Source organism: Rhinatrema bivittatum, chromosome 2 (assembly GCF_901001135.1).
Source record: "Rhinatrema bivittatum chromosome 2, aRhiBiv1.1, whole genome shotgun sequence".
NCBI classification, from domain to species: domain Eukaryota; kingdom Metazoa; phylum Chordata; class Amphibia; order Gymnophiona; family Rhinatrematidae; genus Rhinatrema; species Rhinatrema bivittatum.
This window is the reverse complement of record NC_042616.1, coordinates 51,403,147-51,426,323: the sequence shown is the minus strand read 5'-3', so window position 1 is coordinate 51,426,323 and position 23,177 is coordinate 51,403,147. Positions and strand designations below refer to the sequence as shown.

The window sequence follows — 23,177 nt, the reverse complement described above, 5'->3', positions numbered from 1 at the left end:
TTGTTCGCGCAGCAGGCGCAAACAAAAGTACACTGGATTTTATAAGATACACACATAGCCGCGCGTATCTTATAAAATCCTGGATCGGCGCGCGCAAGGCTGCCGATTTTGGGCAGCCTGCATGTGCCGAGCCGTGCAGCTTGCCTCCGTTCCCTCCGAGGTCGCTCCGAAATCGGAGCGGCCTCGGAGGGAACTTTCTTTCGCCCTCCCCTCACCTTCCCCTCCCTTCCCCTACCTAACCCACCCCCCCGGCCCTATCTAAACCCCCCCTTACCTTTGTCCTTCGATTTACGCCTGCTAGAAGCAGACGTAAATCTACGCGCGCCAGCAGACTGCTGGCGCGCCGTCATCCGACCCAGGGGCTGGTCCGAGGCCTGGACCACGCCCCCGGGCCGGCACCACACCCCCGGTCCCGCCCCCGAAACGCCACATCCTGCCCCCGAAACTCCGCGTCATTCGGCCCCGCCCCTGACACGCCCCCTTGAAAAAACCCCGGGACTTACGCGCGTCCTGGGGCTCTGCGCACGCCGGCAGCCTATGCAAAATAGGCGCGCCGGCGCGGGAGGGCCCTGCTCGCGTAAATCTGGCCGGATTTACGCGAGCAGGGGTTTTAAAATCCGCCCCTATGCGCACGAGTAGTAATTCCTGATGGGACTTTTTTCATCCCTGTGCCATATTTTGCATGCACACGCGTCGATGACGTCATCGCGCGTGTGTTCGCATGCCAAGGGGGTTTAGTGATTGATTGGTATGGGGATTCGCGGGACAGAGAACATTCATCAGCTGTTGAATTTAACAGCTGAGGAACAGAAACAGTGTCGCTTAAGCGTTCAGGTTGCCTTGGCAACAATCAACTACGGAGAAAGGCTGGTATTCATTGTGCTCTTGTCTGTTGCCTTTATTATTTTAATTAATTATTTTAATTCAAATTAATTTGTTATTTCTGAATGCTTAAGTGTTTTTGCTTACTAATTTCTTCACTAATTAGTAGACTGTGTATTTGTATACACTTTTGTTCTGAAGCTGATATTTTTCTGTGACAACTACAGATTTCAGTCAGATTCTTGGTTTGTTTTTTAATCTTTTTATCTCATCTGACTGTTCTGATTAAACCTCGTATTCCAGTGAAATTAAAGTCATTTATAATTGAACTATTTCCTGTTTTGACCGCCCATCATCTGATCAATTCATATTGATTAGCTGAACTAAGGATCCACTAATACTATTATAACATTTTTTTGGAGGTCATCAAAGGAACGTTTGAGTGTATTTTGGTATTTTTCTGGAACTTCTGGGTCCTGATTCAAGAAGAGAAAAATCCCTCTGGCTCTGGGAAGGATCAGGACAAGAAAAGATCTGCTATTCCATTTGACACCTAGTAGATGGAAAGTGGTATCTCTGGTTAGAGTATTTCAGGATTTTTATGAAGATTTTCTCCTGTACTTTTAGGGGTAGATTTTTGCTGCCACCCTTCCTGCCCAGGAATGGGGAAAGGAGATTTTTTCCTTGCTTCATTGGGGCCTTCTTCCTGAAAGTTCCCAGACTACCATCTAGAAAGGAGAACTGTGAGTAAGAAGCTTTTGTTTATTTGGAGACCCCAACCAGAGACTCTGCCCTAGGAGAAGAAAAGAGGATTTGTGGAGAATATGAAGAACATCTGGACATTAAGAATTGTTTGGGAAAAGAGCCCACCAAGAACAGAAGACTCTTGCCCAACTGGGATGCTTACAATTCCATGTCCTGCAGGGTGAGATCATTTCAGGATACCAAGAAGAGGACATTGGAGATTAACAATATGCAGCCTAGGTACGCAATAGTTAACGAAGTAAGTGATTTAGGGGTTACCTTAGATAGTGAACTCAACTTAAAGAGGTTCATTGACAAGCTGAGCAAAGATGTTTTTTTTTAAACTTCAAGTTCTAAAGAAACTGAAACCATACTTATACCCCAATGACTTTAGAACAGTTTTACAAGCTTTGATCTTCTCAAAAGTGGACTATTGTAATGCTCTTTTGCTGAGCCTTCTGCTAGCTACTATCAGGCCCCTCCAACGGCTCCAAAATGCAGCTGCAAGAATTTTAACCAGTACTAAGAAATATGATCATATTACACCAGGGGCGGATTGTGGGAAACTAGTGGCCCGGGGGATTTTTCTCCATACTGGCCCATGGGTACCCAATTACATATACAATATAATTTACATATATAATTTACATATATATGTACACACCTCTATATTTCGGCATAGTCCTCCCATATCAACACAGTACTATTTGCCAAAACGCAAAGAATAACAACCCCACCTATGAAAAAGAATACCACAAATATTACACCAGAATCTAAAATATCAATATTCCTCCTATCAGGAAAACAGAACAGGCCAAGCTACTACAGATCCCTACAGAGAAAACCACATGCTAAAAGAATGCTTCATCTCAGTCTTTGCATGCAGAACACAAACTCTCACCAAATACAGAATAAAGCCACATAAAGTATAAATAGAAATGTGCAGACAAAAACTAAACTGTAAAACGTATCACGCCAGACTCTATACAGTGCAACAATGGAAAAACAAAAATGTCACCATTCCTCATGAAACAATCAATAAAATCAAGATATATAAATCATGAATCATAATTATAAAATCATACTAATAAAATAATTTCAAAACAGCTGATGAATAGAATATCCAATAATTAAAGACTCAAGCAAATTTAGAAACCTTTACCAAACACCAATAAAATATTTCAAACAGCAGACACATCACATAATACCCAATAATTAAAATGGTAGTCAATCAAGAAAAATGAACTTAAAAAACCACCTTTACTTACCCTCTCCAGCAGTTCTCCTACTCCTTTCCCTTGCAGGCCACACCAGAAGCAGCAGTAGCTACTGAAGCTGTCCTCACGGTCCTCTTCCTTAGGGACCACAACCAATCTCTTCTCTCTCTCTTTCTCTCTCTCACACACACACACACACCAGTCATACCCTCAAGACCAGTTTCTGTCTCTCACACACCAATCATCTCCCCAACCAGTCTCTCTCTCTCACACACACACACATACCAGTCATCTCCCTGATCAGTCTCACATTTACACACGTCACCTCTCTGGCCAGTCTCTCTCAATCACACAATGCTCTCGCTCCCTCTGGATTTCAATCACACACATGCTTTCTCTATTTCACTTACACACAAGCTCTCAATCACACACATGTTCTATCTTACTTACAAACAGGCTCAATCACACACATCCCCTCTCTCACAGCCACAAGCCAGCCAAAAACATGCTCCATCTCTCTTATTATCACAAGCAGATTGTGATAAATTGCAGGAAGACCTTGTGAGACTGGAAAATTGGGAAAATTGGGCATCCAAATGGCAGATGAAATTTAATGTGGATAAGTGCAAGGTGATGCATATAGGGAAAAATAACCCATGCTATAATTACACGATGTTGGGTTCCATATTAGGTGCTACAACCCAAGAAAGAGATCTAGGTGTCATAGTGGATAACACATTGAAATCGTCGGTTCAGTGTGCTGCGGCAGTCAAAAAAGCAAACAGAATGTTGGGAATTATTAGAAAAGGAATGATGAATAAAACGGAAAATGTCATAATGCCTCTGTATCGCTCCATGGTGAGACCGCACCTTGAATACTGTGTACAATTCTGGTCGCCGCATCTCAAAAAAGATATAATTGCGATGGAGAAGGTACAGAGAAGGGCTACCAAAATGATAAGGGGAATGGAACAACTCCCCTATGAGGAAAGACTAAAGAGGTTAGGACTTTTCAGCTTGGAGAAGAGACGACTGAGGGGGGATATGATAGAGGTGTTTAAAATCATGAGAGGTCTAGAACGGGTAGATGTGAATCGGTTATTTACTCTTTCGGATAGTAGAAAGACTAGGGGACACTCCATGAAGTTAGCATGGGGCACATTTAAAACTAATCGGAGAAAGTTCTTTTTTACTCAACGCACAATTAAACTCTGGAATTTGTTGCCAGAGAATGTAGTTCGTGCAGTTAGTATAGCTGTGTTTAAAAAAGGATTGGATAAGTTCTTGGAGGAGAAGTCCATTACCTGCTATTAAGTTCACTTAGGGGCGGATTTTAAAAGGAGCGCGTATCTGCTAAAAACCTGGATCGGCGCGCGCAAGGCTATGGATTTTGTATAGCCGGCGCGCGCCGAGCCGCGCAGCCTACCCCCGTTCCCTCCTAGGCCGCTCCGAAATCGGAGCGGCCTTGGAGGGAACTTTCCTTTGCCCTCCCCTCACCTTCCCCTACCTAACCCACCCGCCCGGCCCTGTCTAAACCCCCCCCTTACCTTTGTCGGGGGATTTACGCCTCCCAGAGGGAGGCGTTAATCCCCGCGCACCGGGCCACGACCTGGGGGCGGGTACGGAGGGCGCGGCCACGCCCCCGGACCGCCCCGGGCCGTAGCCACGCCCCCGTACCCGCCCCCAAAACGCAGCCGACACTCCCCCGAAACGCCGCGACGACCGGGCCCGCCCCCCGACACGCCCCCGACACGCCCCCCTCGGAGAACCCCGGGACTTACGCGAGTCCCGGGGCTCTGCGCGCGCCGGTAGGCCTATGTAAAATAGGCTTCCCGGCGCGCAGGGCCCTGCTCGCCTAAATCCGCCCGGTTTTGGGCGGATTTAGGCGAGCAGGGCTCTGAAAATCCGCCCCTTAGAGAATAGCCACTGCCATTAGCAATGGTTACATGGAATAGACTTAGTTTTTGGGTACTTGCCAGGTTCTTATGGCCTGGATTGGCCACTGTTGGAAACAGGATGCTGGGCTTGATGGACCCTTGGTCTGACCCAGTATGGCATTTTCTTACGTTCTTAGGGGCGGATTTTAAAAGGAGCGCGAATAGCCTACTTTTGTTTGCGCTCCAGGCGCAAACAAAAGTACGCTGGATTTTAGTAGATACGCGCGGAGCTGCGCGTATCTGCTAAAAACCTGGATCGGCGCGCGCAAGGCTATGGATTTTGTATAGCCGGCGCACGCCGAGCCGCGCAGCCTACCCCCGTTCCCTCCAAGGCCGCTCCGAAATCGGAGCAGCCTCGGAGGGAACTTTCCTTTGCCCTCCCCTCCCCTTCCCCTCCCTTCCCCTACCTAACCCACCCGCCCGGCCCTGTCTAAACCCCCCCCTTACCTTTGTCGGGGGATTTACGCGTCAGCGGGCCTCCTGCGCGCCGGGCCGCGACCTGGGGGCGGGTCCGGAGGGCGCGGCCACGCCCCCGGGCCGCCCGGGCTGTAGCCACGCCCCCGGACCCGCCCCCGGAACGCTCCCGACACGCCCCGAAAACGCCGTGCGGTTCGGGCCCGCCCCCGACACGCCCCCTCCGAAAATCCCGGGGCTCTGCGCGCGCCGGTAGGCCTATGTAAAATAGGCTTCCCGGCGTGCAGGGCCCTGCTCGCGTAAATCCGCCCGGTTTTGGGCGGATTTACGCGAGCAGGGCTCTTAAAATCCGCCCCTTATGTTCTTGCACACACACATTGACACACACAAGCACCCTCCCTGACTCACATATACACCACACACATACAGAAGCACCCTCCCTTTCTCACATACACATTACACTCTCACAGAAGCACCTTGCTTTCAGACTTGCAGCATTTTTCACTTTTACTAAAAGTGAAAGTGATGATCACAACCATTAAATAAGAAAACCACATTCCTATCAGAAGGCAAAATGACACCCTTCCTTCAGGTTCTGTCCTCCCAAGGGACAGCCATCCACACTGTACAGCTTCTCCTGTTTTACACTTTCAGGCAATAAAGCAAGTGTTTTTCTTCAAACTATCAGCCATATCTCCCACATGATTATTCATGTGGGAGATATGGAACCGAAAGACATCCTTAGTCAACTTCCCTTTTAAATGGGAAGATTCCAGTCTTACAGGCCGATACAGTTAACCCTCGATTGGACGCGCATTTTTGACGCGTTAGCATTACCCCTTATTCAGTAAGGGGCCGAAAACACGCGTCCAACCCACCCGAACCTAATAGTGCCCACAACATGCAAATGCATGTTGATGGCCCTATTAGGTATTCCTGCATGATTCAGAAAGGAAAATGTGCAGCCAAGCTGCACATTTTACTTTCAGAAATTATCACCTACCCAAAGGTAGGTGCTAATTTCTTCGGGCACCGGGAAAGTGCACAGAAAAGTAGTAAAAAGTTCCAAAAGTAAAAAAAAAAAAAATTGAAGTCAGCTCGCGGGTCGAAAAACGGATGCTCAATTTTGCCGGCGTCCGGTTTCCGAACCCATGGCTGTCAGCGGGCTCGAGAACTGACACCAGTAAAATTGAGCGTTGGCTGTCAAACCCACTGATAGCCACCGCTCCGATCCATAAGGAGGCGCTAGGGATGCGCTAGTGTCCCTAGCGCCTCCTTTTACCTGTTTTACCGCCGGGCCTAATTTGCATACTGAATCACGCGGACAGGAGAATGGCCTGTGTGCGTGCCGGGAGAGTGGGCGTTTGCCCGCTCTCCCGCGGACTTTACTGTATCTGCCCGTTGGTCATTTAAAAATATACATTTTCTAAAGGCTTAAAAAAAAATAGAAAAACCGTTTCTGATTGGAACTATTCTAGTCTTCATGCTTAAATTATGCTTCAAAAAAAAAACCAAACCCCACCTGGCATCAGTATCTTAAATTTGTGATTTTGCTGAGATGAACATTAATATTTTAATTTTTTTTTGCTTTAGTATTTGTTTCTACCCACTTTGCTAAATTTTATTTTCCAGAAGAGGGATGCTTAAAATTCAGTAATTTCATCTTTCATCCAACTTTTCAAAAGTTGTGCTACCAGCACAAAAGTTGAGGTATAATTATTATCACATTTCATTTTTTTTTTAAACTGGCAGATACCTTTCTCACATGCATAACACACACAGAAGCACCATTTCTTTCTCACATTCACACATACACACACACACACACACACAGAAGCACCATTCCTTTCTCACATTCACACATACACACACACACACAGAAGCACCATTCCTTTCTCACATTCACACACACACACACACATACACACACACATACACACAACACACACACACAGAAGCACCATTCCTTTCTCACATTCACACATTCACACACACATACACACAACATACATACACAGAAGCACCGTTCCTTTCTCACATACACACAGAAGCACCCTTCCGATCTAAGGCCCCCAGCTGAACAGCTGGTCTCCGGCGGCGGTTAGCAGCACCAGTGTTCACTTTTTCGGCCCCCGCCGGCCTCGATTTTAATTTCTTCCGCCCCCCGACTTGGTGTCCGGCGGAGGGCAAAGAAATTAAAATCGAGGCCGGCGGTGGCGGAGGCCGAAGAAAAGAAGATTGGCGCCGCCCAGCCAGCCCCCGCTTGAGGCTGGCTGGGAGGCGCCCATCTTCTTTTCTTCGGCCTCCGCCGGCCTCAATTTTAATTTCTTCCGCCCCCCGGCTTGGTCTCCGGTGGAGGGCAAAGAAATTAAAATCAAGGCCGGCGGCGGTGGAGGCTGAAGAAAAGAAGATGGGCGCCGCCCAGCCAGCCCCCGCTTGAGGCTGGCTGGGAGGCGCCCATCTTCTTTTCTTCGGCCTCCTCCGCCACCCTCAATTTTAATGTATTCGGCCCCTGCCGACTTGGTCTCCCACGGGGGCTGGCTGATCTTCTTTTCTTCGGTCTCTGCCGGCCTCGATTTTTATTTCTTCGGCCCGGGCTAGCTGATCTTCTTTTCTTCGGCCTCCGCCGGCTCGATTTTTATTTCTTCGGCCCCCGCTGGCTTGGTTTCTAGCAGGGGCTGGCTGGGAGGCGCTGAGGCTGGGCTGAAAAAGAGCCACACGGTCGAGACCACGTGACCAGCTAGACCAGCCCACTAGGGGGAAGCCCGATCCCCCGATAGGCCAATCCGCCCCTGTATTACACCCATTTTAAAAGACTTGCATTGGCTACCAGTCACTTATAGAACCCAATTTAAAGTTTTATCTTTGATCCATAAAATGCTATTTAATGACAATGTTGTATGGTTCAGCGCAGCACTTCATTTTCATACAACACAACGGAATCTGCATTCTGCTAATATAGGTTTACTTTCAATACCATCTCCCAGGTTAGCACATTTAAATAGTGTAAGAGAGAGAGCTCTGTCTTTAGCAGGTCCTAAATTATGGAACTCCTTACCTTCTGATTTATGGCTTGAGTGTAATTTTCAGACATTTAAGAAGAAACTAAAAACTTGGCTATTTCAGCACATATGAAATCTCAATTTCTCTCTCAGACATTTTTTTTTGTCTCCACCTAATCTAATGTTTTCTTTTATTACCTTTTAATTTGATTAGTTTTATTGATTTATTTTATTGATGTGTATTTTATGTACTAAGTGATGATGCATTATATTTTAATTGATATATTTTAACCAATTTTTGTATTTTTTGTATTTAAATTATGTGAACCGGTATGATGTCCCATGAATATCGGTATATAAACATAAATAAATAAATACAATAATAAATAAATACAATAGTGAGGGACATTTTCATGTATAGAAAAGCATTTGGAGAATAACTTTGGGACCTGCATGTAAACAAATTCAAATGCGTATGGGGCCAGTTAATTATAATGGAAGATCTGCAGTATAGTTGAGTTGGAACACTCATCCACAGTATTCAGCCTGCTTATTTTTCACTTGCATCCATCCACTTTACTAAGATCTCACACCGTCAGAAAAGATTTTCCCCTACATCTTGGACCTTGGATATATTTCCTCCCCCCTTTTCAGAGAATCCATGTCCAGGGCTTATTGATTATTTGCAAAGTCTGATAATATTGATTATTCCTGGTGACTGCCCTATGTGTCCCTCTGAGCCTTAAATTTGTTTTACATGCCAGAATGGTACGGCATGTTTATGGATTAGTACTGCTTGTATGTCATATCTGGGCCTTGGTTAAAAAATGTTTATCTTTGGCAATTCATGTATCACCTCAACTGTCCCTAAGAAGAAACCCTCGGTTTCCCTTCTTAGAGCTGCCCCAGCCACAGGTTTAGCAAACCCCCTCAGAATGGGTCTTCCAGGATTTTATAAACCCCAGTTTTGGGAATCTGTATTCTTTTGAGGAATGCAAAGAGATAAATTGGGATTTCAGAATGGACCCTTTCTTTTGTATGGGCAAATTAGGGCGCATTTTCAAAAAATTAAGGCTGTGGAATCAGGAGCCCTGGATAATCCCTCTTACTCTGCACTGTTAAAATTGTTTGCTACTAGGATGGGTTCCCTGTTATGCCTATATGTCTTTTTGTAACAAATTAAAACTTGCCCAATTTTTGAACAGCTTGTCAAAAAATGGCAGGCAGAAACTGAAGAGGAACTTGATGAGTGCATGCTGAAGGAATGCTATACCTCGATTCCTCAGGTGTCTAACAATGTTAGTCTTAGGGAACTGCAAATAAGAATTTTTCATCGGGTTGTGTTCTCACATTTGCAAGCACACAAAATGGGGTTGATTGGAACTGATCATTGCTTAAAATGTAATGGCCCACAAGCTTCAAAGATACACTGTCTATGGCACTGCAAAGTTATCCATGCATTTTGGGAACCTATACATGGTCTACTTTGTACTCTGATGAATATTGATATCCACTGGTTCTGCTCTTTTTCCTTGTTAAACAATGATCTAGGTGAGGAAAGTATTAATTCCGATAACACACTGTTTAGTTCAAAGAAATGTATCCTGCTTCATTGGATCAAACCTGATCCCCCCACGTTGGAAATGTGGAAAACGTTAATGATTGAACTTTTCCAGCTGGAATATGGCTCAATGTATCAACAATTCTCCAGGAAGAAGAAGGTATTCTTTAAGATCTGGAGACGGTTCTTAGTGTCTTTGCCTGACTCTTGCCAGGCCTTTCATACACTGGAGGACTGACTACTTGATTGGGCAGGTTCATAAACTCCATTATTTCATTTTGTCTTAATATAGCTATGACTCTCTTAAGTAAATGGGAATTCTAACATGTTATGCCAGTGAAATGTTGCCGCGGTGTTATTATGGGGAAGGGGGTGGTGTGGGAAGAGATATAGTAGGTGAAAACTTTGTAGGTATACTGCACAGTTTTTGGGGTTCTATGTTTTGACTGAAATGTCTTTGCTGTATACCTTAATAAAGATATAATGGGAAAAAAAGATAGGAAAGGGGAAGAATTTTTCCTTGTTGTCTTGGAGACTTCACCTGGAAGGTCCCCAGGATACCAACTGGAAAGAAGAACTGTAGGTAAGACATTTTTGTTCATTTGGAGATCCCACCAGAGTCTCTGCCCTGGGAAAAGAGAGAATTGGGATTTGTCGAGAATTTGAAGTACATCTGGACCTTAGGTATTGTTGAGAAGAGATCCCGTTAGGTTAGAAGACCTCTGCCCACCTGGGAAGCTTACGATTCCAAGCTCTGGAAGGTAAGATCTTTTCTAGACACTTGCATAGCAAAGGAGAAGCTTGGCATACAGTGTGGGACATGGAGGTAACCACAAGCAAACGTGCATAGTGCCAGTTAAATAAGTGGAAGATCTGCAACAGTAAATTTTGATTTAGAATACCCATTCAGAATGTTCGGTTGCTTATTTGGCACTTGTATCCATCTACACTACCTTTACTGAGACCATACAACCCCAGAAGAGGTTTCCCCTCTACATCTTGGACCCTAGAGATAGTTCTTTCCCCCTTTCAGAGAATTCACATCCTGGTGCTTGTTGGACTGGGTAGGGACACCTTTCTTCCCAGACAAATACCAGAGGAGGAGCTACACTTACTTGGTTCCTAGTTAGGTCATTTATCCCTTAGTGGACTATGAAAATAATCTTACCTTCTCTGCATTCTATTCAAGCAATAGTAAGAATGTGGTTTGTATCCCAACTAGTTGAAAACATTGGTAGATATTTAACCCTCTTTTCTTTCTCCAGTCTTGCCCCCAAATTTAACTCCTCTGATGATTAAGTCCCCCCACCAGAAGGAGTTATCTCCTTTTTTGAGATCTTCTGACACTATGCTTGAGATCTCCTTTACTGTAGGACTCCTCCTTCAACTTTTTCTCCACATCACAAACCTTTGTGGTATGATGAAGGCATTCTGTGGCAGTATCATTTGGGGGTATATCTCCCAGTCACAGTTCTTTCTCTTATTATTCCAGAACCAATTATTATCCATCTACACTTTATCCTTCTAATTCTTTGTGATAGTGGGGGCAGATTTGCAGGACTCTGGATATGGGGAAGGACACCTGTAACCCTAGACAGTTCTATTAAGAGCTGAACCAACTCCATCTTCATTTCAGAGCACTTGACAGAGGGTAACAGCAAATCCTCCAGAAGGTCTTTCTAAAGACCACTGTCCCACAGTTATTACACTGTAACAGTGCCCAACATTTATTTATTTATGTTTTTATTTTAAAACATTTATATACCGGTGTTCATAGACATATCACATCAGTTTACATTTAACAGGGGAATAAATATATTGAAACTGAGAGGGAAGTATGAAATATAAAGTTACATGTAACAGGGAGTATAAAAACTTGGAAGAGGTTGGAGCGAAATGGTCCGGTGACCTAGGCAGGAGGGGTTAAGTAGCTAGAACAATAACTATAATAACATTGTTTGTATAATTCTGGAGGTGGGTGGAAAAGAGGGAAGGAGCAATGGGGAGCTAATTCAAGTGTAGGCTTGTTGGAACAGCCACGTCTTAAGCTTTTTTTTGAAGGTGGCTGTGCAGTGTACCACCTCCTATTATTTTAGCATAGATTTTTAAAACTTTGTTTAAAGATTTAAAAAACCAATCTTTTTTTTATAACTGCCCCTTGTAACCTCTTAAAAATTAAGTTGTATAGATAATACATTTCAGCACAAAGACTACTCTATGAAAATTAGAAAAGTTACTGATAAGCCCTTCCTCTTTGCACAGAATCTCTATAAGAAAAACAAGTGGAGAGTTGTGTGGGACAATAAGTTAGACAGATGGATTGTCAGCCGGATAGATAGCCAGAAGCCCACATCAAAATTAATAGTGCTTCTCAAATTTATTATAATGCAATAGAAAAAAACAACAAGTTGACTACAGAGGGATGGGGATTGTTATATTTGTAAAGCTGAGTGCTACTTGGTAGTGTGGTAATGAATAGATATAGAGATGAGGAAAGACAAAAAACACATTTCACTTTGTGCTGTAGTGAATGATACCTGTCTCTTCCTGCTGCATCAATATTAATGTCCTAAGATTTATTCAGGAGTGGCTGTCATCTTGGTGGCTTGAACCATATCTGTTTTCTCTATTGTAGTCACACAATGGAATAAAAAGGTAGGGAGTGCAATTTTCTAAGCCATTTCCATGGGTTACACATTACTTAATCTGAAGAAATGGGCTGTTAAAATATTGTCTTCCCTTTGTGAAGGTAACCTTACATGTGTAGCACCTCTACAAGGGAGTAAGCTCACCCAGAGTGGGAAGAGGCATTTTCAGGGGCAGGGCTGGGGAGGTGCTTGCACACATGCAGGTGAATATTCAAAGAAGGTACATGCATAAATGTATACGATCATAGCAATTTTAAAAATTCATTTACGCACATAAAGTGCATGTGAGTATCCTATGGACAATTCAATGGCATATATTATAGCAATTTTCAAAAGCCCACTTACATAGATAAAGTGCATTTATATGTGTAAAACCCAATTTTAGGCATGCAAATACTTTCTAAAATCAGGCTCATAACTTCAGAATTTCCAGAAGTATGTGTGCATTTTTTTCTCAGAAAAAATTGTGGGTAGTTTCCTTAGAATAATTTTCAAATTGAAAACATGTGCATAGTTTCACTTTGAAAACTGGGGCAAAGGCCACTGGTAAAAAGTACCCATGGACTTTCACAAACGCAAGCAGTTACATAAGAACATAAGAAATTGCCATGCTGGGTCAGACCAAGGGTCCATCAAGCCCAGCATCCTGTTTCCAACAGTGGCCAATCCAGGCCATAAGAACCTGGCAATTACCCAAACACCAAGAAGATCCCAAGCTACTGATGCAATTAATAGCAGTGGCTATTCCCTAAGTAAACTTGATTAATAGCCGTTAATGGACTTCTCCTCCAAGAACCTATTAGAAAATTACCCCCATAATGCACAATTCCAAATGGCAGCTCTCTGTTTCAGACTATCTGTTTTTCCTGTGCTTCACCGAGCAGTCTGCATGGGGATTGAAACCTCTAGCTACAGCTGTGTTATGCTATTTAGTGCTCAGCTACTTCCCATATTTAGACTTGAAAATGCCTTCTTGGAGGTCTCCTTACCTTCTTCTGGTGGCAGTGTTGACTCCTCAGTCTCATCACTTGGGACACTGAGCCTCCCGTCCTCACAGACCACAGACACTCGGAATCTGTACAATGTATCAGGTTTCAGTTCCTGAATCTCACATCGAGTCTCATTTGCTGTTCTTTGTTCCAACCAGTTGACATTTTCCACAGCACTCCTTTCAAAAGTCTCCTCTGTATAGTCTACTTTATAACAATTTATGGTGACTCCATCCACAACCTCAGTCGGCATCTGCCAGCTGAGGGCAACAGCAGAAGACGTCACATTGATGACTGATGGCTTTCCAGGTGGACCAGTTGGCAGAGTCTTCACGGTATCAATTTTATCAGAGAGTGCTCTGAGTCCTGGTTTGCACAGCATAAAGAATCTTAGCTGATACTCTGAATCTGGACACAAATCTGTTAGGGTGAATACTTCTGTGTGCTCGTTCACATCCACAATTGTCCACTCAGCCTGATTCTCATGCTTATACTCTATCATGCATCTTGGTATCTCCTCATTTCCAGAGTCTGCTGGCTTACAGTGCAGTTGCACACTATTGTGACCAACTCCAACAATGGTAAAATGATTTGGCATGGATGGAGCTTCAAAATTTGTGCTCACCAGCTGTCCTCTTTCATAGAGATAAATGGAAGCTCCTGGTTTGCTTTCGTCTGGAATGGATGCCACTATGAACTGAATCTTCTCATTAGGCTTATTGATATTTGCAAGCTTTAAAAATAGCTCTATTTGTTTTCTAGCTTTAGCAGTTATTTCTGTGTTATTGAACCATGGATCTGAATATTGTTTCTCAAAGGCATCACTGACTAAATTTGACTCAAGAGTTTTCTTCATGAAGTGTTGCAGATCATCTAAGCACTGTTCTCTTTCATTTAAAGAAGTAAACATAAATGACACAACATACTCAGTTGTTGGATTTCGTACTATTTGGTTTAATCCTGCCTTGGAGGAGAGCACTCTCACATCCTTCAGTAAATCAAGATAGGAAACAACAAAGTCAATCTCTTGCTGCTTTAAATCCAGAAATTCTATCAGTGACAGAGAGTTGAATGGGGATTGCTCCTTACTAAGTAAGATATCCACCAGTGCACCTTCTTCTTCCTCACCTCCACGGATAGAAGGCAAGATCCTTGCTAGATCTTTCTGGAAGGTGAGTTTGAATTGCATGCATAGGTTTTTGAACTGTTTGATTTTCTGCTTGATTTCAGGAAAGAGCATGGCAGCTGGATGCTTCATCATATCACAGCACTGTATGTCCAGATGAATCAATTCCTCCGTCACAGCCTGCGTATCAAAAATGTGCCCAATGTGTATTTCATGCACCATCTTCGCAGCTTTGGAATCAAGTTGGCTGAGAGGATATAGCCAGACTTTCACTGGGATAGCATTTTCTCCATTTTCACCAAGCAAACCTGGAAGAGTTGAATAAATATGAATGGCATCCTGATATGTGACAGGATTGTATTTGAGAGAAAAATCTCCATAAAATTTACAAGTGAACTCTTTCATATCTGTGTCATCTTGATTCTTTTTCTGGAGAAATGCCTCTCCTCCTATTGCTACTTTTGGTATCTTTGTTACCATGGCCTGCAGGTTTCCCTGTATATCTTGCAAGTTCTCTGTAGAAGAAAATTGTTGATCAAAGACAAAGAAAGCCTGAGCCCCATATAACACAGCTGTGACAACATGGGTTGCCGTTCCTTGGTCAAACACATCTGGATAAGAGACATTTTGACGCCCCAAATGACTCATTGTCAGTTGCTCAAACTTTGTTGTTGTGGAGTACTGGAGAGTAACTCTTGCCTGATGTTTGGATGTCTTCATGTCTTTCAGAAAGGCTCCAGATCCATTCACTTTTATCAGATCACACAGGACACTGGCTTTTAATGATCCAGTGACCCCGAGAGCAGACGTTTTCTTTTCAATGCTGTCAGATGCAATTATTTGAAACTCACTGTTGGGGAGTGGGCTTGCAGCTACATTCTTTTGGAGTGTCTCAAAATCCCACAGCGTAATGCCTGCAAAGTTACAATATGACAACAAGATAAATGTGATATATTTCATTGGATTAACATGATGGAGACAGTTTTCAAATTGTCAGCACTGGGTCTTTTTACCTGCAGGCTGTGCACCAGTTCTGAAAAGGAAACTAAGTGTGTATCTTCTCTCTGAAAATTGCCATGGCTATTTCTTTATTTGATATTTAATCTGAGATTGCTGTTCTGTCTTTTGTAGCTTGTACACCATTCCAAAATAGATTGATAAGCTTAGACATTACATATGTGAGGTTTCTGATTTTAGGTTTAAGCTGATAAACCCCAATAAAAATGCTCTCCCATGCAAAAAAATTAAATAAGTAAATAAATAAATAAATAAATGAAATAGATGTTTATAAGATAAATCCCAGAAAAACATCTTGGCTCCTAATACTGTTTCACCTCTCCTTTTGCCTACCCCTTTGTTTCTGTTCCTTTTCTAGCTACCAGCTGCTTACCTGCACAAATATGTGTATTTAATTCAACTGGAAAAGTTACCCAACAATAGTACCTGTGCTGCAAAAGCACTGATAAACACCGATGTTTTGTATCCTCAAAAAAACTCTAATTAGCTGGAAAATATCTAAATTTACAATTTTAAACACCTAAAATCAGAAATCCTACATATAAATAACAGAGTAAATTACATGAGCTTGTTTGCATCACAACTGAAGATTTAAAGATTATGTCATTTATTTACTTTATATCAGAACTGATAAGAGATCATATACATTTATTTTCTGCCCTTTCAACTAACTGCTTAGGGCAAGGTATAGAGATTATAAAACATAAAACTAAACAATTAAATTAATAAACCATGTAATGAACATAAAAAATGGCAAAACAAATGCAGGTCCACAAATAACCGAGCACGACTAGCACTCAAATATATATCCACGCCAGAAAGTGAGTGCTAGAATAAAGGGTATACAGTCCCGGAATTCATATTAATGTTTAAATATCAAAAGTTTTATTGTTCATAACGGCAACTCCACTGTATATAACCACAATTCTTTCAAAGAGAAGGGTCCCCCGACACGGACCCGTGTTTCGCCAGGGGCTGCATCGGGAGGGACGCACAAAAGACTTAAATGGGTACTGTAAATAAAGCATAAACATGGGACTGCATTAGAGAAAACCAGTGCCGTACATAGTATATAAATGTAAAATGTGCAAAGAGACAACACTTACCAAAATACAGTCTTCAGAGAACCATGACAGGGAGCGCGTTACATGTAGTTAGACAAGGAGCTTTAAACCTGTCAAAAGGCGCCAAAAATCTCCATGGACCAATCAGCTAAGGAGATTGACCCACCAATCAGGACCTAGAACTCTCATCCAATCAGGAGTCAGGTAAAATGGACCCATTCAATCTCTTTGTTTAGCCCTACCGGGGCGACAGTGTTCAGACGGTGAATCCACCGTTGTTCACAGTGAATTAGATGGGAGTCAAAGTCTCCTCCCCTAGGGAGAACGGGAACCACTTCTAATACAAAGAAAAATAAGTCCGATACAGTATGAGATAAAGAGATAAATCATAAGATATCTTTTGCTAATATTTAGATAAGTAATACAAAGATCACCCTGCCGTGCAGCCTCCTCATGCCCTGATTCTGCCTTCTACACCTCCCCACCAGAAGAGTCCTCCAGTGAACTCCACTCCTAGTTACCCAAGCCATCTCCTCATTGGCCACCTGATCCAGCCTGTTGTACAGCCTCTGCTCCAGCAGGGGTCCTCAACAAGCTTAACCTCCAGCCTTGCCTCCTCACTGTTCATACCACACCCAAGCTCCTGCCGTGCCAAACCCAAAATGCCTTTTCATGGAATCTCTCTTGGCTCTCTGACTTGGTCACTCCAGTCTTATACCTTGCCTTGTTGCCTCTAGACCTTCTGCTCTCTTATTCCTTGCCTTGTCGCCTACAGGCTTCTCTACACTTGTATCTTGCCTTGTGATTTATCCAGGCCTCTCTATACCTAGGGGCCTATGGGCCAATAGCCTAATGATCTATGGACCTCCAGCCTTGCTGCCATTGAGCTTCTATATTCTTTGTTCTGTGTTGTCCTGCCTATTCCTTGTTTGGTCCTGTCTCTGTTTGCTCTTGCTGTGCCCAGCCCAGACCTATTCCTGGTATTCACTCCCTGTATTGTCAGTATTTTGTCTTGCCTCAGCCAGTATCTAGTTCCAGTTCCTGTCCAATATCCTGCCTTGCCTGTATCTCTCCCAGTTTCCATGCTCAGTACATTGCCTTGTCTCTGCCTGTACTCAGCCCTAGTCCTTCTTCTGTGTCCAGCTCCAGTATCCAGTCCAACTCTGCTTCAGTCTGTCTCTGTCCACAGTGCCAGCCTTGCCTTGTCCAGCCAGTCCATATCTTGCCTCATCCAGCCTATCTAAGTCCAAGTCTTGCCTCACTTACCATGATGTACTGTTGTCATAGCCAAGACCTACTGGTCCCCAGAACTCAAGGGCTCAACCTGTGGGGGAGGAGGCAGGCTAAGCAGAAGAGCAGACCATGTCTTGCTTTGTAGTTCTGTACTCTGCCTGGGATGGTATACCCTGAGTCCAGCCCAGTGCCCCAGGAGAGAATGAAGAGGCCAACCACTGCCCACAGGAGTGGGTACAGCACTCTCAGCCCAGCCGGCAAGTCTCGTGGAAAAATTTTACCTATGACTGTTTTTCAGGTACAGAAAGCTCAAACCAGAGACTAAGCTCCTTTAAGTGGGGGATCCAGTCAGGCAACTGTCTTGTATTACTGTAACTGTGCAAGGTGCCACCATATGACCCCCACCTTAGAACCAGTATGTTAGATCTGCAAGCTTCTGAATCTAGAAACTCCCTTCTGGAGATGCAGTCAGTGCTCCTTAGAAAATAACTGTTCTGCAGAGTTCTGTTTTTTTCTGTGTAGCCCCTAAACCAGCTGCTGAGCAATTATCTTAAATTCATGATGACATGAATCCTGGTTTTCTGAAAGCAAGCCTAGATTCAATCAGAAAAGAAACTGCTTCTGAGAAACCCACCTTAGGTTCAGTGAAATCATCAGCATCCTCCACTCCACAGAAACCGAGCACTGCTATGGGGACATGTAAAAAAGGCCAGGAAGGTAAACTTTAGTCCACAGAATCCTGTAGTAATTATGGAGTTTTTTTAAAAAGAATTCTCAAGCTATGCTCACCAGAGCCTGCCAGCACCCAAGCTGCTAAGCACAACCAAGATATTTTAAAAATCGATACTACCTTCCTAAATTCCACAGTTTGCCAAGCCAATTTAAACTGCTCAGTCTCTCCAAATGAGTTAAGTTCCTTACCTACAGGCCGATACAGTAAGGAACGGTAGGAAGAGCTGCGTTAGTGCCGGGCGCACCCGCGGTTGCCGCACGCACAGTGCAGCTCACCTACCGCTCGATCCTGTATGTAAATAGCTTGCAAATGCAAGCTGCGTCCAAGAAGCGTCCGTGAAGCGTTAGGCCCGCACAACCCATTTTACTGTATAGAGCGCTATACAGTATCCTGGGTGCGCTGGCTTAACGCTTCACGGACATGCTGGTATCTGTCATTTCAAATGTCATTTCAAATGACAGATACCAGGAAGTGGACGGTTCTCCTACACTCGGGATTGCCAGTCCTCTCTCCCCTCCTCCCGAAGTAAGGCGCGTAAAGCAGGTCCGTCTCCGCCGATGTCCGTCTCCGGAGGGGGGCTGCAAGAAGAGTAAGTCGCTTCGTTGCTTTACACTGCCAGTCCTCTCTCCCCTCCTCCCGAAGCAAGGCTGCTTTATGCGCCTTGCTTCGGGAGGAGGGGAGAGAGGACTGGCAATCCCGAGCGTAGGAGAACCGTCCACTTCGTTGTTACTTTTTTTTTTCGCTTTTTCGCTTTTTTTTTTTTCGCTTTTTCGCTTTTTTCCGCTTTCGTTGCTTCGGGAGGAGGGGAGAGGACTGGGGCTGCCCCGGAGACCAGCACCCATGGACGCGGCCAGGGCAGGTGAGCAGGGGCTGGGGGAAAGTTTGCCGCCTACCCTTACCCCTGCCTCTAACGCAGGGGTCAGGGTAGGTGGTAAGTTAGCAGGTTAAACCCGCGGCAAAACGGCAGGGTAAAAAAGCGATAGTCGGGGCGCGCGTTACTGTATGGGAGGGAATAGCTAATTCGATCTTTTACATCTAATATACATGCCGCGGGCGGAAGGGGTTACCCGGTGATTTAAAGAGGCGGTAAGAATGGGTTAAAGGGGATTGTGTATCGCGGGTTGGACTAACGCGGCCGAAAAGTGAGTAGAAAGCGGGTTAGGAGCAGGGTAACCGCGGCCGCACTTTACTGTACTGACCTGCTAGAAAGGCAGAATTTCCTTTTGAATCCAGATCAGAAAACCTGAGGCAAGTAAAAGCACTGCAAAATACAGCTCTGCCCCCAATGATAAAAATCTTGACTCAGGGGAAGTTAATTAATTCTAACTCCAGAGCTCTGAGTACCACAGCTGTTTGTAGCAGGACAACAAAAAGATCAGCACTGAATGTGAGGCAGGTAGTCTGCATCTTTGCTCTACCTGCCATTCCAGAACCTTCTGAGGGAACCCAGCTCAGGGACCAACTTCATTCTCCTACACAGAATTCTTGCCAAGTTGCTCATCCTGCTGCAGTTCTGTGTCCAGAAAAGGTCAGTGATTCTTTTCTCCCACTGATCTGTGTAAAAACAACATTCATATCTTCTGCACATCCTGTCTTGTCTCCCAAGCCTGAGGGAACTATGAACCCATTTGAATCCCTCTCACGTCCAACAGTACCTCAACTCCAGGAGGAGTCCATGCTGGCTTTTCCAGCCAGCCGGTGCCTGAGAGACTCGAGCCTAGCTACTCTGTCTTAGAGAGATCTCAGTATGGGTGCCCAGAGGGAGGTGCTGTAGTTCCAGATGCCCAGTGCCCAGAAGGAGACTCTGTGGTTCTAGATGCCTAGCGCCCAGAGGGAGGTACTGCTGTTCTCAATGCCCAGCCTCAAGGAGATCCTGAGCTAGCCATCCAATGCCAGAGTGACACCATCCCACATCAGGGAGATACCAGCCCAACTATCTGGCCCTTGAGTAACCTTGGGCCACCAATTTGTACCCTGAGATTCCTTGAACCTCAGAATCAACTATTGAGAAACTCTGAGCTGGTGGTCCAGCCATTCCTAACCGCTGAACCGATGGTTTTACCATCAAGTCTCTCTGTACTGTGGGCCCAGCCATGCAGATGCCCTGAACCAGTGGCTCGGTTACTCAGATATATCGAGCACCCATACAGAGGTGCCATTCCAGAAGCCAAGCACCAGGAAGGAGGTGCCATTCCAGACACCTAGCGTCCACAGAGAGGTGCTGTTATAGATGTCCAGCACCCACAAAGAGACACCAGGAGGGAGGCACTATTCCACTCATTTAGATCCCAGAGAGAGGTGTGTTCCAGTTTCCCTCAGTCAGAGGCTCAGGAGGCTCTCAGTCAGAGGCCTCTGTCAGAGGCCCAGTTCAGAGTACTTAAATCACAAGCGGATTGTGATACATTATAGTAGGGCCTTGCAAGACTGGAAAATTGGGCATCCAAATGGCAGATGAAATTTAATGTGGACAAGTGCAAGGTGATGCATATAGGGAAAAATAACCCTTGCTGTAGTTACACGATGTTAGGTTCCATATTAGGAACTACCACCCAGGAAAAAGATCTAGGCATCATAGTGGATAATACTTTAAAACTGTCGGCTCAGTATGCTGCAGCAGTCAAAAAAGCAAACAGAATGTTAGGAATTATTAGGAAGGGAGTGGTTAATAAAACGGAAAATGTCATAATGCCTCTATATCGCTCCATGGTGAGACCGCACCTTGAATACTGTGTACAATTCTGGTCGCCGCATCTCAAAAAAGATATAGTTATGATGGAGAAGGGTCAGAGAAGGGCAACCAAAATGATAAAGGAGATGGAACAGCTCCCCTATGAGGAAAGGCTGAAGAGGTTAGGGCTGTTCAGCTTGGAGAAGAGACAGCTGAGGGGGGATATGATAGAGGTCTTTAAGATCATGAGAGGTCTTGAACGAGTAGATGTGAATCGGTTATTTACACTTTCGAATAATAGAAAGACGAAGGGGTATTCCATGAAGTTAGCAAGTAGCACATTTAAGACTAATTGGAGAAAATTATTTTTCACTCGATGCACAATAAAGCTCTGGAATTTGTTGCCAGAGGATGTGGTTAATGCAGTTAGTGTAGCTGGGTTCAAAAAAGGTTTGATAAGTTCTTGGAGGAGAAGTCCATTAACGGCTATTAATCAAGTTTACTTAGGGAATAGCCACTGCTATTAATTGCATCAGTAGCATGAGATCTTCTTAGTATTTGGGTAATTGCCAAGTTCTTGTGGCCTGGTTTGGCCTCTGTTGGAAACAGGATGCTGGGCTTGATGGACCCTTGGTCTGACTCAGCATGGCAATTTCTTATGTTCTTATGTTCCAGCCAAGATGCTTTGTGACAGAGTCCCAGTTCCAGCCAGGGGTTCAGTTCCAGCCAGATGCCCTGAGCCTGGGGCTCATTTACAGTGACATGCCCATGTCCAAGTCAAATCCAGTAAGATGTCAGATCCTCAGTCCATCATGGGAGAGTCTCAACATATGTATCCAGACTGAAAGGAATCTGGGTGCACTCTCCATTCTCCTTATGACATAACCATGGCTATCCAATGCCAAAGAAATACTAGGCTAACCCTTCCATCATCTGGAACCTTTAAATCTTGGCACTAGCATCTAGAAATTCCTAAGCCCATGCTTCTAAGCTCAAAAAACTTTGACTCAGTACCTCCATGTCTCAAGAAATCTAGTTCTGCACCTTCAGGCAACCAAGTACCTGCTAGCCATAGCCCCCATGGAAAATAGGATCCAGAAGGAGGGGGTCTTAAAGGGGAGGTACTGTCATGGATTTTGTCTTCCATGCAGCCTAACCATCCCCTGATTCTGCCTACTATACTTCCTCACCATCAGAGGCCTCCAGGGAGCTCTGCTCCTAGTTACCTAAGCCATTTCATCATTGGCCACCTGATCCAGCCTGTTGTACAGCCTCTTTTCCACCAGGGGTTTTCAGCAAGCTTAACCTTTGTTGTGTCTGAGGCATTGTGGACCCTTGGTTGCAATGGAGATGACTCCGCCCATGGGGAGGGGCTCCATGGGGAACCACTGATATAGGTTTTTGACACAGATAACAGACACAGAATGGATAGAGTCTTTATTGTACTGCTGTAATTAGATGGTGAAGCAGGAAGGTAAGGCACTGATCCACGAAGTGCCAATACGTTCAACAGCTCAGAAGTGTAGTCTCACCCAGATGTTCATGATAGGTAGGAGCCTGCAGTGCGGTTAACACCGTGGCTGGTGGGTGGAGTTGGAGTGCGGATCGTAGAGGTACTCACAGAGAGAAGGTGTCTTCCTGATGGTAGAATGGTGGGACTGAAGGTCCGTGGTGCAGGATATGAAGTAGATAGGCCCTCGAGGAACGAGTACCCAATGGTCCAATATCCTGAAAATGAATAGAGAGAAAAGACCCCCGAGGAGCAGTTGTCTTGGTTAGTGAGGACCCCGAAGGGAAGTTGGAAGCGAGAGACCCCCGAGGAGTGGGTATTTAGAGCTTCTGCTGGAGCGAGGCCCTTAGCGAGAAAGTGGCATCTAAGCGTGCAGCTTAGAGCAGTCAGAGTAGCGAAGTGAAGTCTTTGCTAACTCAAAGTGGTAGCAGAAGCGGAGGCTAGATATATTTATTTATTTTTAACTTTTCTATACCGATGTTCCTTTAAAGT

General features: G+C 44.6%; 1 protein-coding gene across 1 annotated transcript in view; it reads right to left on the bottom strand.

Moving 5' to 3' along the window:
• The window catches only part of LOC115083937, a 105,167-nt gene that overhangs the window by 55,239 nt on the left and 26,751 nt on the right, over positions 1-23,177 (bottom strand). Inside the window, exon 3 of the mRNA XM_029588075.1 lies at positions 13,335-15,374. Coding sequence (XP_029443935.1) covers positions 13,335-15,374 — 2,040 coding nt within the window. The remainder of the gene's footprint in view (positions 1-13,334; positions 15,375-23,177) is intronic.